At 42.0% G+C, this 14,192-nt stretch overlaps 1 protein-coding gene across 11 annotated transcripts in view; it reads right to left on the bottom strand.

Moving 5' to 3' along the window:
- Nucleotides 1-1,496: 1,496 nt before the first annotated feature.
- PPFIBP2 (PPFIA binding protein 2) overlaps nucleotides 1,497-14,192 on the bottom strand; it is a 109,977-nt gene continuing 97,281 nt past the window's right edge. For 5 of the 11 annotated variants that reach the window (XM_033151927.1, XM_033151991.1, XM_033151982.1 and 2 more), the window contains 8 exons: nucleotides 13,784-13,895; nucleotides 13,257-13,345; nucleotides 12,086-12,208; nucleotides 9,567-9,692; nucleotides 7,323-7,511; nucleotides 5,432-5,611; nucleotides 2,810-2,875; nucleotides 1,499-1,995 (listed from right to left, as the gene is read on the bottom strand). In XM_033151927.1, coding sequence (XP_033007818.1) covers nucleotides 1,927-1,995; nucleotides 2,810-2,875; nucleotides 5,432-5,611; nucleotides 7,323-7,511; nucleotides 9,567-9,692; nucleotides 12,086-12,208; nucleotides 13,257-13,345; nucleotides 13,784-13,895 — 954 coding nt within the window. In that variant the 3' untranslated portion in view covers nucleotides 1,499-1,926. Of the gene's footprint in view, nucleotides 1,996-2,809; nucleotides 2,876-5,431; nucleotides 5,612-7,322; nucleotides 7,512-9,566; nucleotides 9,693-12,085; nucleotides 12,209-13,256; nucleotides 13,346-13,783; nucleotides 13,896-14,192 lie in introns of all 11 variants that reach the window. The other 6 variants (XM_033151935.1, XM_033151945.1, XM_033151916.1 and 3 more) reach the window with 3 other exon arrangements.

Genomic DNA, 14,192 nt, shown 5'->3' with positions numbered 1-14,192 from the left:
ACTGCCACCCATCCCAGCTTTCAGTTTGATTCAATGGATGTCTGCTGGCTGTATGTTGACCTCTCTTGCAAAACAAAGACATTCAGAGTGGTGCTATTATTATTAGAATGGCAACAGAAGTTGCATTTGGAATGTGTGTTTTTTGAGACCGAAACTTTGTCACCAGCAGGTGGTACCCTTGCCTAATGATGTGTAGATGTCCACAATGCTACGCTAGAGCAGGCTTGAAGGTCTTTAGAGCAGATCTGCATGAGCAAAGATTGAGGAACAAAGCAAGCAGATACGAAATGTTCAAGGAACTGCTATTTGCTATAAAGCCAGTTTTTGAACAGGACAGAACAGTGTTCTGATTTTCTTAAAGGAAACAAGAAGCAGCTGTGTGCAGTACAAGAGCCCTAATAACAATCACGTGAATGCTACAGTGAAGAAAGTAGGTAAAACAAATGCTGTAAATTAAGGACAATTTGCCCCCATAGTGTGGAAACTCCTGCCTCCAGAATATTTATGGAATGGGAAAACGTATCTTAACCTCCTGCTCTCTGGCAGGCTCACAACATTCCATCTGCAGAACTACTGAGGCTTTGAGAGAAAAAAAGCCTGTGTGTATGAAAGGGCTACTGCTTGCTTCACAATTTAGGTTGAAAAGTTAAAAGTAATCCCCTTCTTCCAATTAATTCCTTAAATTTATAGCAGGCATTATTAAGGAAAGCAGTCCTTACAATATTACCTTTCTTGCCACACCAAAACTTTTCTTGGAGTTCCATCACTCACACTCACAAAACTGGCTAATTAAACTCTGGCACTTGCAGCACTCATTGCATATTTTCTGTACTGTACAGGGCAGTAACAGCCAGAAGAGAAGAGAGGAAGAAGTAAGTCCAGCTCTGGTAGTCCATTTGGTCCGTTCATGCTCTCTAAACATCATTTTCTGAGAAGTGCTTTGTTTTTCAGCTACTATGGTAAAAAGCTCATCGAGCACAAATCCTTAGAAATTAATCCACTGTAAGCATACTGCAAGGGTGAAACTGCAGTATTTAAGAAATGCAGTATTAAGGCAAACAAATATTTTCATTGCATCTTGAGCAGAGATGTTTTTTCTAGCTTATCCAATATGAGAGATGCTGTCAAAGAAAGAAATAATCATGCCAGTGGGGGACCACTTCACTACTTGGCCTTATGAAGTAAAGGACGTTACATTTTCTTATTGCAGGCCTCCTGTACAATGCAGAACACAAGTTGGGAAGGAGAGAGGAAAACTGAATACTGGACTGGAATAGTCTTTAAAGGGTGTGAGTGTTAGTGTCCAACAGGAGACACATTAGATCAGTGGTTCTCAACCTTGGGTCCCCAGATGTTGTTGGACTACAACTCCCATCACCCCTGTCTTGCTAGCTAGGGCTGATGGGAGTTGCAGTCCACCAACATCTGGGGACCCAAGGTTGAGAACCACTGCATTAGATACAGTTTTAGTGGAAGTGGTCAAGTAAATAATTAGCATGTTTATCGTACCAGGGGATCATTATACCACACTGGAAGAAAAACATAGTGTTGGTTGTACTAACCATTCATAAGGGGTGAAAACCTTAGAAAACTAACGCGATCCCAATAATATGCACCATGAGCAAGTACAAAATATAGAAAATGGATCACTGACTAGTAAATGACTCACTGTGCTTTAAAATATATTTACATACTCTTAATTTTACTACTACTAAAAATGTTGCATAGGTTCTTTGACTGCATGTATTAAGTACCTAGACCTTAGGGTTTTCATTGCTGTTGGGGTGGGAGATGTGAAAAACAGCACTTTAAAAGGTTTCACACATTTCAGTGGCATATTTTTAAACAGAGCACCCAGCCTGGACCAGTCATATCCCCTAATACAACTGAGGTATTAAGAGCGGTGTTGGTCCCATGGAATCTTCATCACCAGTCCTCAACCGTTGGTGTTAAAAATCTATCATCATTCAGCAACTGATCTTGGCTTAACATAGTCTGGAAGAAAAAAAAAACCAACCATAGTAGACTTCATAAATCAGAGATGTAAGTGATTCGATCCTCTACAGATTTAGTGGGAATTTACATGGGCATAAATTATGAACAGCTTATTCAAGATAATTAATATATATAACATCCAGTTTACTAACCTAATTAGAAACAGTAGAAACTAGTTGCACACAAGTAATTTGCTTAGCTATTTCACTTCCTATCAGGTAAATTTAAATCTCTGAAATTTATAGTGTTTATAGTGTGTGGAATTAAGGTAATGGATAGTATAAGCAACAAGACTTTGACTTTTGAGCATGTCAGGTGTATGGAGAAATAGATGTAAATGTTCAACAAATAAAGGGTGGCTCATATCCTTTACTGGTATTTGTACATAACTAATAGCCTTGGAAAGCTAGTTCAGCAAATGTCGCAATGCAGACTGCGATCAAAAGGCAATTGTGGCATGTATTAAACACTCTTCCCTATGCAGATATCCCTTTCTGCATTTGACTGGTTTGCAAAATGCATGTAAAAGCCTAAAGTTCTCTTCTCATAATACGAATGAAAATTTGCTTAAGTCAATACGATAGATAAATTCATTTCACATGAAATCTACAAAGAGATAAGTATTTCCATTCCAGTCCTTAAAATGTAAATTTACTTAGGTCAAATTTGTGCTTTTAATTTAACTCCATAATATAGTCTTACTTGTAGGAGTTTTAACTATAAATGAACATGAGTAATTAACATAGCAATACATCTCATCTCAGTTTTGAATTGGCGCATACGATGAGGTTATGAATGATAAATTAGTACTTACTGTGAGGTTGTTTATTCCTTGAGAAAGTTCCCCTATTTGCATTACTGTTCCTTCTGAATGTTCCATCTGTAAAACCATTCAGCTCGATGAAATTAAAACAGCTAATTCAATAACTACATGCTTTATATTTTCTGAACCACTGTGCATATACAAGAGGTGCTTTTATCTTCAGAAAAAAATAGATTTAATTATATTACTATCTTCAGAGTCATTTTTCTGAATGTCATTCTTGTCCGACTTTAAATTTCATTTTTTTTAAAAGCAACATTAAATTTTGAGTATTTGAACTATTTCTAAACTGTGCATTAGCCATACTCAGAGTAACTGACACATTTCCATTGAATATAGTCTCTTAATACGACAGCAGGGCCAAAAATATTAAATTTGAGGCAATTCATTTTGCAATAACTTAAGTAAAAAATAAATAAATCCAAGGCCTTATTCATAATTTGGGTGCCATTCTACATTTTCAGAACAAAAGCTGTTTTCCAGCAGTCAAGAGCATTTCAAGATGCATACATGCAGGTTGAACTATTCAGCATGCTGCCATAATAATTGGAAAAAAGGTTGTTCATGCTTTGAACATATTCAGTGATGTCAGTCGTTCATTTCACAAACCTGTCTATAAACCTCATATTGAGATCCATCATTTAGGCACATTCATTTTTAAAATTAGAATGATTCTCCCTCAACTACTTCCTGTAAATTTAAGCTATTAGAAACTCAAATTACCAGCAAGTCTGTATTAGGCTTTGCAACTTTTCCTTGCCTTACACACGTACAGCCCTCTAATTCACAGTTGCTCTCAGTTTACGGCAGACAGCCTCTTCACCTGCAAATTCAAGCTTGCCTGATTATTATAAAACAAAGAGCCCAAACCTAAAAAATGTGATCTGCAAAACCTGCATATTATGTGTGTGTGTGTGTGTGTGGGGGGGGTGACGACTGGTGGAATCCAACCAAATTTGTTTCTTTAATCAACAATTCCATGTGTTTGATGCCACAAAGAATTGCCTAGCCCACATGGGTTTCTCTTCACACCTGCCTTTGCATATGCAGTGCTTACACCCAAATGCAGGGGAGCCTTCATTTGCGCAACAGATCTATTGTGTATGAAAGGAACCACTGACACTTTGAAAACCAATAAATTTTAAAAAGAAAGAAAATATTAAGGTACAGTACATGTATGTTACTCAGCAACACATCTGCAGAGCAAATGCCCACCAGCAACATTGTACAGTGCACAAAATACCTCTCAAAGGAAAATACCCAATTTCAAGGTGCTGAACATGAAAATGACAATCACATTGGTTGATTGGCTCCTGTTTAGGAGATGCAAAGATGATCATGTATAAATAACCCATTCTGAAATAAGTACAGTATTTCAATGCTGCATTTCAAACTCCTGTCCTTAGCCTGAAGCTAAGGAGAAGTGGGAGGTATTGTTTGCCGGGTGTGTTATTTTAATTGTAAGCTTTTTAAGGAGCTTGGCTGGGAAGCAAAACTGAAAAGAAAGAAGAAGAAAAAACAGCTAAGAGATGAAAGCACACAAAACAGTTCTGATTACATGCACATCTCCTTCCTACCTGTTCTAAGGCTGCTTAGGATTGTAGGACAAATGGATAATGATAAAATTGCTTGCATTAGATAAAACAAAATAATAAATTACATTTTAAATGACGGAATAATGAAATGTGTTAGATGTAATGAATCATGCATATAACAATTTAAAAAATCAACTTTCGACAATTAGTCTTTTCGATCTACTGCACGACCATTTTTCTGATTCTGTTTCTGACTTGGAAACCAGAATCCACGGAAGTTACACCAGGCTGTTGTACCTTGCAGAAAGCTCACAAGCTCCAGCTGCTCCATTTTTCAGGTTTTTAAAAATTACTTTACACACACTTCTCAGTATTACCAATAGGGCGGCAATTTGGATAACCTCTTCAAAAACTAAGTTTTAAGCATGATTCCGTCACAATAATCACAACGTGAGAAGTTGGGACATTTCCCCGCAAATGCGTTACTTTTATTGTTTTGTTTGATAAAGTTGTTTGTTCATTCTTTTTTATAGATATATCGTTAGCTCCTTTAATAACATATCATATACATTCAGTGTGGTGCAGACACTGCACAGATGAAATAAGCATGTCTTATTAAAAATATACAATCCAGTTGTACTATTCGGAATAAAATAGACACATCTTTACAACTGCTTACAATATAAAGCTAATATAAAAAAGTTAAAAACATCTCTGTGTAGCGCCTACAGAATATATGTATAAACATATGGCCCTGCAGCAGCAGTGCAGGCACAGCACCCTTGCTGGATTGGGGCTTTTGGATGCCTGTACTTCAACTATGACTGTTGTGTAAAGCTTTTTGCATTCCTGAAAAAGGGCTCAAGAAGGTGGGTAGGATGACACAGTGGTTGCAAATGGAAAATAATTCAGATGGCATTTTAAGTATCAGATTCTTCAAGCCTCATCCCAATACATTCATTAAATCCATGCAGATGCATTATGCATTTTAGGTTAAACTGAAACAAAAGGTTATTTGTAAAGCTTTGGAATGCATGAAGAGGATGGAAGGTGAGTGACATCAGTCCGCTTGGCCCACCTGGTCCAGTTTGTCTAATTCTTTGTCAGGGAGGGCATTATGCACTTTGTAGGCGCCGTAGCTCCTCTGAGTACCGTTGGTGGTACTTGGGCTGGTATCCATAGGGCAAATGTAATCCGTAGATTCATCAAATTTCTTTTTTCTTAAGTTTCCAAAATGTGAAAATCCAAGTTTCTTTGGCTAATGAGAATGAGAAGCAGGGTGGGGTGAAGGGGGAGGAAGAGCACAACATCAGAGAAACATAGTACTAGTAATCACCCCCACCATCATCACCATCCTTCATCCAAAGATCACAGGACAGTACATTATTAGTATAGTACAGCCATACCTTGGAAGTCAAACGCCTCGTGACTTGAACGTTTTGGCTCCCGAACGCCGCAAACAGTGTGTGTTCCGGTTTGCAAACGTTCTTTGGAACCTGAATGTCTGATGCAGGTTCTGATTGGCTGCAGGAGCTTCCTGTAGCCAACTGGAAGCTGCGCCTTGGTTTCCAAACGTTCTGGAAGTCGAACGGATTCCATTCAACTTCCGAAGTATGACTGTATTAGGAACTGCTGTTTCAATTAATTGAAGCTGTTTCAGGTCAAGGCAATACTTAATACAGAGCTGTGAAGAATGCTCCATCTGTGTGTTTGCTGGCCCAGATTTGCAGCCGTTAAACTAGGGATGGGGAACCTGTAGACCTACAGAACACTTTGAGCTCCAGCTCCCAACACCCTGATTGCTGGTCTGATAAGAACTGGGAGTCCATCATCATCTGGAGGGCCACAGATTCCCCATCCCTGCATACACTCCTCATTTCAGAGAAACACAGAATGCAGGGCCCAGACCAAGGCATTTTGTCACCTGAGGCAGACCCCAAAGTGATGCCACCCTCCACACCAGGGAAGCCTGGAAAAAGGAGGGGAGAGAAAGATTGACATTGGGATCAGCTGCCCCAGTGAATCCTGCTGCCTGAGGCAGTCAACTCACTTTGCCTCATGGGTGGGCTGGTCTTGGATCAATGCATGCGAAGGGCTACTTCCCTGAACAACTGCTTCCCCATGACTTCTAAAAAAGCAAGCAAACTTCTCCATAATAAGGGAGTGTGCTGCTTTCAGCAAAATGTTTGCAAGAACAGATCCCACTAAATATGTAATGGTATTATAACTATAGGTTTGCAATCTTAATTAAAAATTTCAGCAGATAAACTAAGTATTATTATTATTATTATTATTATTATTATTATTAAAAAATACACAACAGGTAATGATCTGACAGGTCAATGTGTGGAAGCCAGGAGCTATGCGCTTCAGTCTCATGGTTGTATATGTACTACAGACTTAAAAGCATCCCAGCATCCTCACCAAGTGAGACTTATCAGGATTCTTTGGGGTAAGCCATAACAGTTGCTGAAACAGGTTGTGGTGTACAGATATATAATCTGCTGCTGAGAAATTAAGAACACTCACTACAACTCAACTCTTCCCAAGACTGGCTTGTAAATTTGCAAAGTAGGAAATTGTAGGCAACTTTTTGTGCTGCACCAAGGATTAGTGCTAGCACAAGGGGGTTCTTCCCCACTTCCATACACAGTCTGTGCCATCACCAAATCTGCTCTGGAAGGTTAGGGGGGGACCCAGAACACACACACACACACTCTCTCATCATTTTTATGTTATAATGATTAAAAACATGTATACACTGCAACAAGCAAACCACGAACAACCTAATAAAATGAAAGCAACTGACTGTGTCTTCTGCTAAAACTTTACCCACAACAGATTTAGGGGGCAGAGAATATTTCATTGCACAAAGAAATTTCCTTGCACTGATACAAAATACTCTGTTTAACACTCCACTTAATACAACCCTGTGGTTGTGGTTGTTATTGTTTTCCCATGTGGCCTACCCGAACTTTAGCAGTGGTAGTCAGAGGCGCATAGGCTGTAGATTCCAATATTTCTCTTTTTTCTTGCTGTGCCTCTGGTCCAATTAGCACGTTGAAATTAGTGGTTAAGTGGCGTCTTAGCAGCGTTTTTTGCGGTGGAATGTTGAGAAGCATTGCCAGGGCATCACCATTAAAACGAGGTTCAAGGATCTGTCAGGAAAAATAACACAAATGCTGCGTTTATACATGGCCCCTAAGCAACTGAGCATTAGGAAGGCTGCTTTGAATTATCTGAGCGCTTCAGCCCTTCTCTGCAGCCTTTGGAATGCTTCCTGGCATTGCAGAGAGAAAGCAGCAGCTCCTCATTTGTTTGCAATCATCAGCTGTATAAAATTAACAGAACATTCATTTGTGATTTTCAGTAGCACCAGTTTAAGACTCTCAACAAAAATCAGTATAGGGTGATTATAGGCACAACCATGCACAGAACCTGCAGTTCCTGATCTACAGGTTAGTATGCACAATACATTTCCATGTGACCACGGTATGTTCATAATATTTGCCTGGATCCTGAGTGGCCTTTTTGTGAATGGAAGGGAACTTGATCATAATCATGGAAGGAGGTGTGGGGAAATGAAGTTTGCAGTTCTTTGCCCCATTCCCACACAGTTCTGAAAGGCCCCCAAACCTCCAGAGCACTTTGGGGGTGGAGGGCGCACAGAGGGGGCTGCATTGGACACTTGAAATCATATTCTCCACATCCACCCAGAAGGAGCATCTCACAAGTAGAATTCTGCTCGTGGGAACCTACCATCCAGATAAAGATATTATTGGGGAAAATCAAAGGGAAAGCAAGGGCATTGGACCTCATGGATCTTATAATCTAAATGTAACAAAACAATGCAGAAGAAAAGGAAGGGAAAGGCAGACGAACAAGAGATGAATACATGCACATACACACTTAAGCAAGAATGGCTTAGCTTCTCCATTCTAATCTCTCCATATGTTGTTGGACTGCATGCTCTGGATCAGGGGTGGGCAACCGGTGGCCTCCTGATGTTGCTAGACTCCAACTCTGATCAGCCCCAGTCAGCATGGCCAATGCAACATCGGGAAAGCATCATGTTGGCTAGCTCTGCTCTACAGGCATCAAGGCGAGAAGTGAAGTTACAGGGAACCAGGCAGAGGGCCTTCTTGGTAGTGGTGCCCTCCCTGTGGAACGTCCTCCCATCAGATGTCAAGGAGATAAAGAACGACACAACTTTTAGAAGACACCCGAAGGCAGTCTATATAGGGGAGCTTTTAATGTTTGACGTTTTATTTTTGTTGGAAGCCGCACAGAGTGGCTGGGGAAACCCAGTCAGACGAGCAGGCTACAAATAATAACACCATTATGACAAGGTGGAGTTTAGAAAGGGATCTGCATGATGAGGAAAGAGCAGTGCATTCTGGGAAATTACAGAATTTGCTGTCTGTAATTATCCCTTCTAATTTATTCCAACAGAGGCGGGAGAATGTTGTACTCTTCCAATTGCACACAGAGATTTACCACCTCATTGAAATGATGAAGTAATTGTGCAAGCCAGAGCATGCATTTGAACATATATGGATCTCCAGGTAAGGCAAACGTGCCCAACGTGCTGTTTTTCTCATCAGCCATAGCAAATAAACTCAATATAGCTGAGTATACCTTGAGTACTGTGATGGTTTCATGAGCTGTCTTTTAGAAATCAGCACGCTAGCAAAGAATATAGTAGTGCTTATTTTGCCTTAGACAGCTAAGAATCCAAAAATATTCCCCATATGACCTGCTGTCAAGAGCATCATTACTTTTAATCCCCCCCTGCCATTGCTGGTCTTCAATCTAAGCCATCTGACTTTTGCAATGTTGCGAAGGAAGTTCTGTATTGAAAGACAATTTGTCCTGCCCAGCATGCACCTGTTACAGCACCCATCCATTGAGAGGTTCAGCTGACACTTTATCAGTTGCTGATTTGAAAGTAATTTCCGCTCTCTAATTTCTGCTTCACAGATCAACATATTAAATGGCAAAGAGTTGGGGACTAAGCTTTTTAGCTATGACAACAGTTTATAAAATGTAATTTATATGTTGTCAAATGGCTTAAAACTAATCAATGAATACATTTCCTGCCACAGCAAACGATACTCTCATTTTGTTCAGCTCACAGCATATAGTACCAAAAAAAGAGAAAAATGCTTAGGGAAACACACACAAGAAGCAAAAGGCAATATCTGGTTTCTTACAATAAGGCCACCATGAACTCCACTTCCTCGAAGGTTCGGTGCATATTCTGCCAGATCTACTGATCTGAGCCATTCCATTACTCTGTGATTGGACCACTGAACTACTTCGGAAGGTGAAATGTTATTCTGTGTTGAGAAAAGATACAGACATACATGCACACACACGGTTAAGATACAGAAACGACAAGTCCATTTACTATTTCTATCTGTTTGCTTGAAAATAGCTGTTAAAACAATTCCTCCTTTGCAGCCAATAATCCCCCCCAAACCTGCAACGTTGCTGAGTTTTGCTCAGAAAGTAATGCATTTCAGTAAGTTAAATGAGGTGTGTACTCATTATAGCCTTTCTTTAAAAGGGCCTTCAATGGGTCCAGCCAAGCTTCTAAGTACGAACTATATGAGGAATTCAATGTTGCAATAAGGTGACCATTCCATCAGGGCAACATTCTTCACTCTCCTCCCCCTGCATGCTGTTCTTGGGAGTTCGCCTGACACCCTCGAGTCAATGTGGGTGGGCAGGGGCACCCAAGGATAGACAGGGGCGGGAGCATCGTATTAGATGCATTTTCTTTACAAACTGCCCTTACGTTTCTACAATTGTCAAACAAAAACCACTGGGGCCACTCTGTCATAGGAATGAATTGCAAATGATGGGAGTGAGTAATGAATGCTTAGCTTAGAAAAGGACTCTCTGCTGCCAGGAAAGAAACAAGAGGCACTGCCAGCTTAGTCACAAGCTTAGCATGCCAACGCTGCAAAACAAAAGTGGCTGAACACACACAACTCATCTCCTGAGAACTATTAAGAACTAGCCCTCAGGCCCTTTATCGTCTGTCCCTCAGAATCAGCACACATGCTCAGACACTGGTTTAGAAGGTGAATGTCTCTGTGACCCTTTGGTGATAGCCTGTGAAGATAAATTTATCTCCTGATAGTTGGGGGAAAGAGTGCAAAATCTGGGGTAGGAGGCAGCATCTGTTGGGGCAGGAACTCTGCATCTATCTGGGTAGAAAAGGGGTCTGCAACCTTTAAGACAAAAAGAGCCACTTGGACCCGTTTCCGAAGAGAAAAAAAAACTGGGAGCCGCAAAACCATTGCGGCCCACAAAAATATAAACACCCAGAAGCTCATAGCACAATTTAGACAGGTAATGAAGAGCAGGTAATGAAGGCAAAATGGCAAAATATCACGAAACGCTCCCCCCCCAGCCAAACAACAAGCACTGTATTAAAGGAACCACCCGAACGCCTGACGCTGCAGGGGCAAATCTAGAAGGGGAAATCCAACCCCCCAGAATACTTCTGCCCCATAGTCAAATGCAACCCTAAAAGTTTAGCAAACTTATGCAAAAGCACACAGCATGCACACTGCCCCAATCACTATTGGCCAGCAGAGGGGCTGGGCAAGGCAGCTGAGAGGGGCTGAAGTAGGGGGCTGATCATGTCCCGCCTGCAGGCGCGGGAAAACATTCCTTCAGAATGGATAAAACCCTTCTTTCAGTCCATGGGACTCCCGCTTCTAGGGGGGCAGGGGGCTTCTAGGGGGGGCCACTGCCCCCTCCTGCCCCCCCGTCGGTATGCCCATGCTCGGGCCCCTTTCGCCACGCTGCTTAAGGGAAGTCTCCTGCGCGCCCCCGAAACAGAGCCCAGGACTGGTCGTCCCCTGAGCTTTTTCCCACGCCCATCTCATCCCGTTGGGCCGCCCTTAGCTGAACAGCCGGGCTTCCTTTTCCTTCCCAGACTGCCACGTGTCCTGGAGCCGGGCCCTTCCACTTTTTAAAAAGAGGGCTTCCCCCTCGCCCGCCGCCCGCTGCCCCTGGCCCAGCCCGCAGCTGCCTCCTTACCTCGTCGAGTCGTCGCGCCTCGTTGAATCGCAGCAGCCAGCAGCTCCACCAGCAGCAGCCAAACACAAGCGCCAGGACAGGCGCCAAGGAGGGAAGCTGCTGCGGTCTGCTGCTGCGCCTGCGCTGGCATGAAACGAGGCACGCATGAGCAGCACAGCCGCCGGCAAGGTAGAGAAGTGGGTGGGCACAGGCGGGCCAGCAGCGCGGCGCAGCACCCCCTACATTTCGGCGCTAAACGCACCGGCCCTGCCCGGAGCCGCGGCAAAGGTGCAAAAGAGCCGCATGCGGCTCCGGAGCCGCAGGTTGCAGACCCCCGGGGTAGAACAACACTTCTTCCTTCTCCTATTTAACATCTAGCAGTCAGACAACTGTCCCTAGTAATATACCTCTGCAGAGTATGTGTTAATGTACAAGTCTGCCAAAGCGTGTTTGCATGTGAACATGCACAAAAGGTCTTCTAAAGTGCATTCAATAAATGCAGCACTTTGTCTTTCCTCCCATACAACACTCTCACTAAATTATTTCTGGCTTGGTAGGGATATGCAAAGTTTGACATGTATTTCACCCCAGAAGAGAACCAGCTCCTTTTTGGGGAGGTGGAGGGAGAGAGAAGGTGGATAAACAAGGTTTATTCTAGGAAGGAAATCCCTGGTAACAGGGATGATTTCTTTCTCACCTCGTCTGCTGGCCTCCTCCGTAGGCAGTGAGGGTTGAAACCATTCACATGGAGCACGTGAATGGCACACTTAATGCTGAGATGATGCAACTGGCTTGTGACTTTGAGGAAAAGGAGGTCATTCTGCAAAAGAACACAAGTGGCAAGCCATGTCAACAAACAACAGTTCATTCTGCAATGAGTTGAGCAGATCAGAACTTGAGATCCAACCCACATGGTATGTTCTAGTTGTCTTCTTAAGGTATTCAGGAACTGGGAAAAGCAACACATAGGGGCCGAGCTGTGGGAACTGAATGGTCTTCCTCCATCTCATACTTTCTTCAAGTTGGAGGGCAACTATCTGAAGCAAGGAACCCACTTCTGCTTGTGCAGATTCTCCATGTGACCCAGATTTTTCTTGGTTATCCAGCACACAGAAGCTTCCACAAGTACAAGAGGCTTCCTTGCTTCAAACAGTCACCCTCCAACTCATGAGTAGGAATGGGGGTGGAACAAGCATGCACACCCTTCACCACAGCCTTCAAAGATCCTGAATATGGCTCAACTGAAACCTGTGTTTTGGTTGGGGGGCACGATATGAACCAGATCGCTGCCTTGACTTTTATGGTTGCCAAAACCTACAGAGCCCCTTCCAGTAACTCAGGGAAAAGGGCACACCACTCACTCACTTAGAGCTTCCCTGATTTTGCCCACAGACTGTTTCCCTCCAAGATTTTCTGGGGGGGGGGGTTCTTTTTGATTTGGTACAGTGCCTCAGTATGCAAGTGACCAATAGGACACAGCCCCATTTTAAGATGTTGAGGGCTTGGACCTGCTGCATTTCAGTCCTAGCCAGGTTGGCAGAAACTTGCCCAATTCCCAACCTTTTCAGTCTTCTGTATTCCAGATGCTATTTGTCTGGAAAGGGTCTGAAAAGACAACTTCTTCACAAAGTTCCTTGAGGGCAAATCATGGGCTACAAATTCTTACTGGTCCAGAAACAGAAGTGTTATGTTTTATGATTTTGAAATTAGACTTTATACATTTAAAAACAAATTGGGAACACAATTTGTTAAAATCCAAATGTAAAACTGTAATTCCAGTGTGAGGATCCTCCCCCTCCCCAACTTTTATTTGAGCAGAAGAAAAGGCTCTTTCTATGCACAAATTATGAAAGGCCAAGGCTTCTTACCACAGTTAAATATTGCAGCATCCTGCCATCAACTCTCGATTCGTGAAACTGATCTTTATATTGAGGTAAGCCAATATCATCAAGCCACCCTACGGAACACAAAGAGTCCACGGTATAATATAAAAATCTTTTCCAAAGTCCTTTTTTATTTAGAGAATAAATGGTACCTTTCCTGCCCCTTCTATAACCTCTGAGTTCCATTTCTCACCATATATGTTCATCTTTTCGAGTTTTGCAATTAAAACAGCCACTTAAATATGAAGACTGGCATTAATAGTGTTAACAGGTGTTACAAAGCAATATAACCCTAATGTAAATTCCTGGAATTTACTGATAAAATGAAAAACAAAACTCCAATTCTGAGTCCCTGTATCCTGATAATAGTATACCGAAAGTTTTTGAAGATGAAATATGAGCTTTTCATCCCCGCCTCCCTTCACCCTGAAACTAAACCAAAACAGATTTTACAAAATGCAAAGTGGGTGAAAAAGCTCTTTCATTTCATTTTTACCACTTAAAATACTTACGAGTCACCCAGATATGATCAAGCTGAGCTGACTTATCATCTTGTTTTGTATTGATAGCTTTAACTGCCAAAACCAATTTCTTCCTGTGCAGAGGTTGCTTTATTCCTAGTTCCTGCAAAGTATAGTAATAATGAAAATTAAAACAGTTCTGCCAACTTGGCACTTGGACGGATGGAAGACACATTTTGTCCCAAAAGAGAGAGTGTGCTCTTGCAACTACCTGCTATATTTCTAAGACTTTCTAGAGGTTATTTTGTGGAAATTTAAACCTCAAGGGAGTCAGAAAATTGTTGCTATTGAAGGGGAGCTATTGAAAGAGCAATTATTCAATGAAACATGATGCATATTAGAATCTGCAGTATGTGCACCTCTGGATCACAACCACCGCTTTCAATGTGAGGATGTCAGC

Source organism: Lacerta agilis, chromosome 1, assembly GCF_009819535.1.
Source record: "Lacerta agilis isolate rLacAgi1 chromosome 1, rLacAgi1.pri, whole genome shotgun sequence".
NCBI classification, from domain to species: domain Eukaryota; kingdom Metazoa; phylum Chordata; class Lepidosauria; order Squamata; family Lacertidae; genus Lacerta; species Lacerta agilis.
This window is presented reverse-complemented; position numbering and strand designations above follow the sequence as displayed.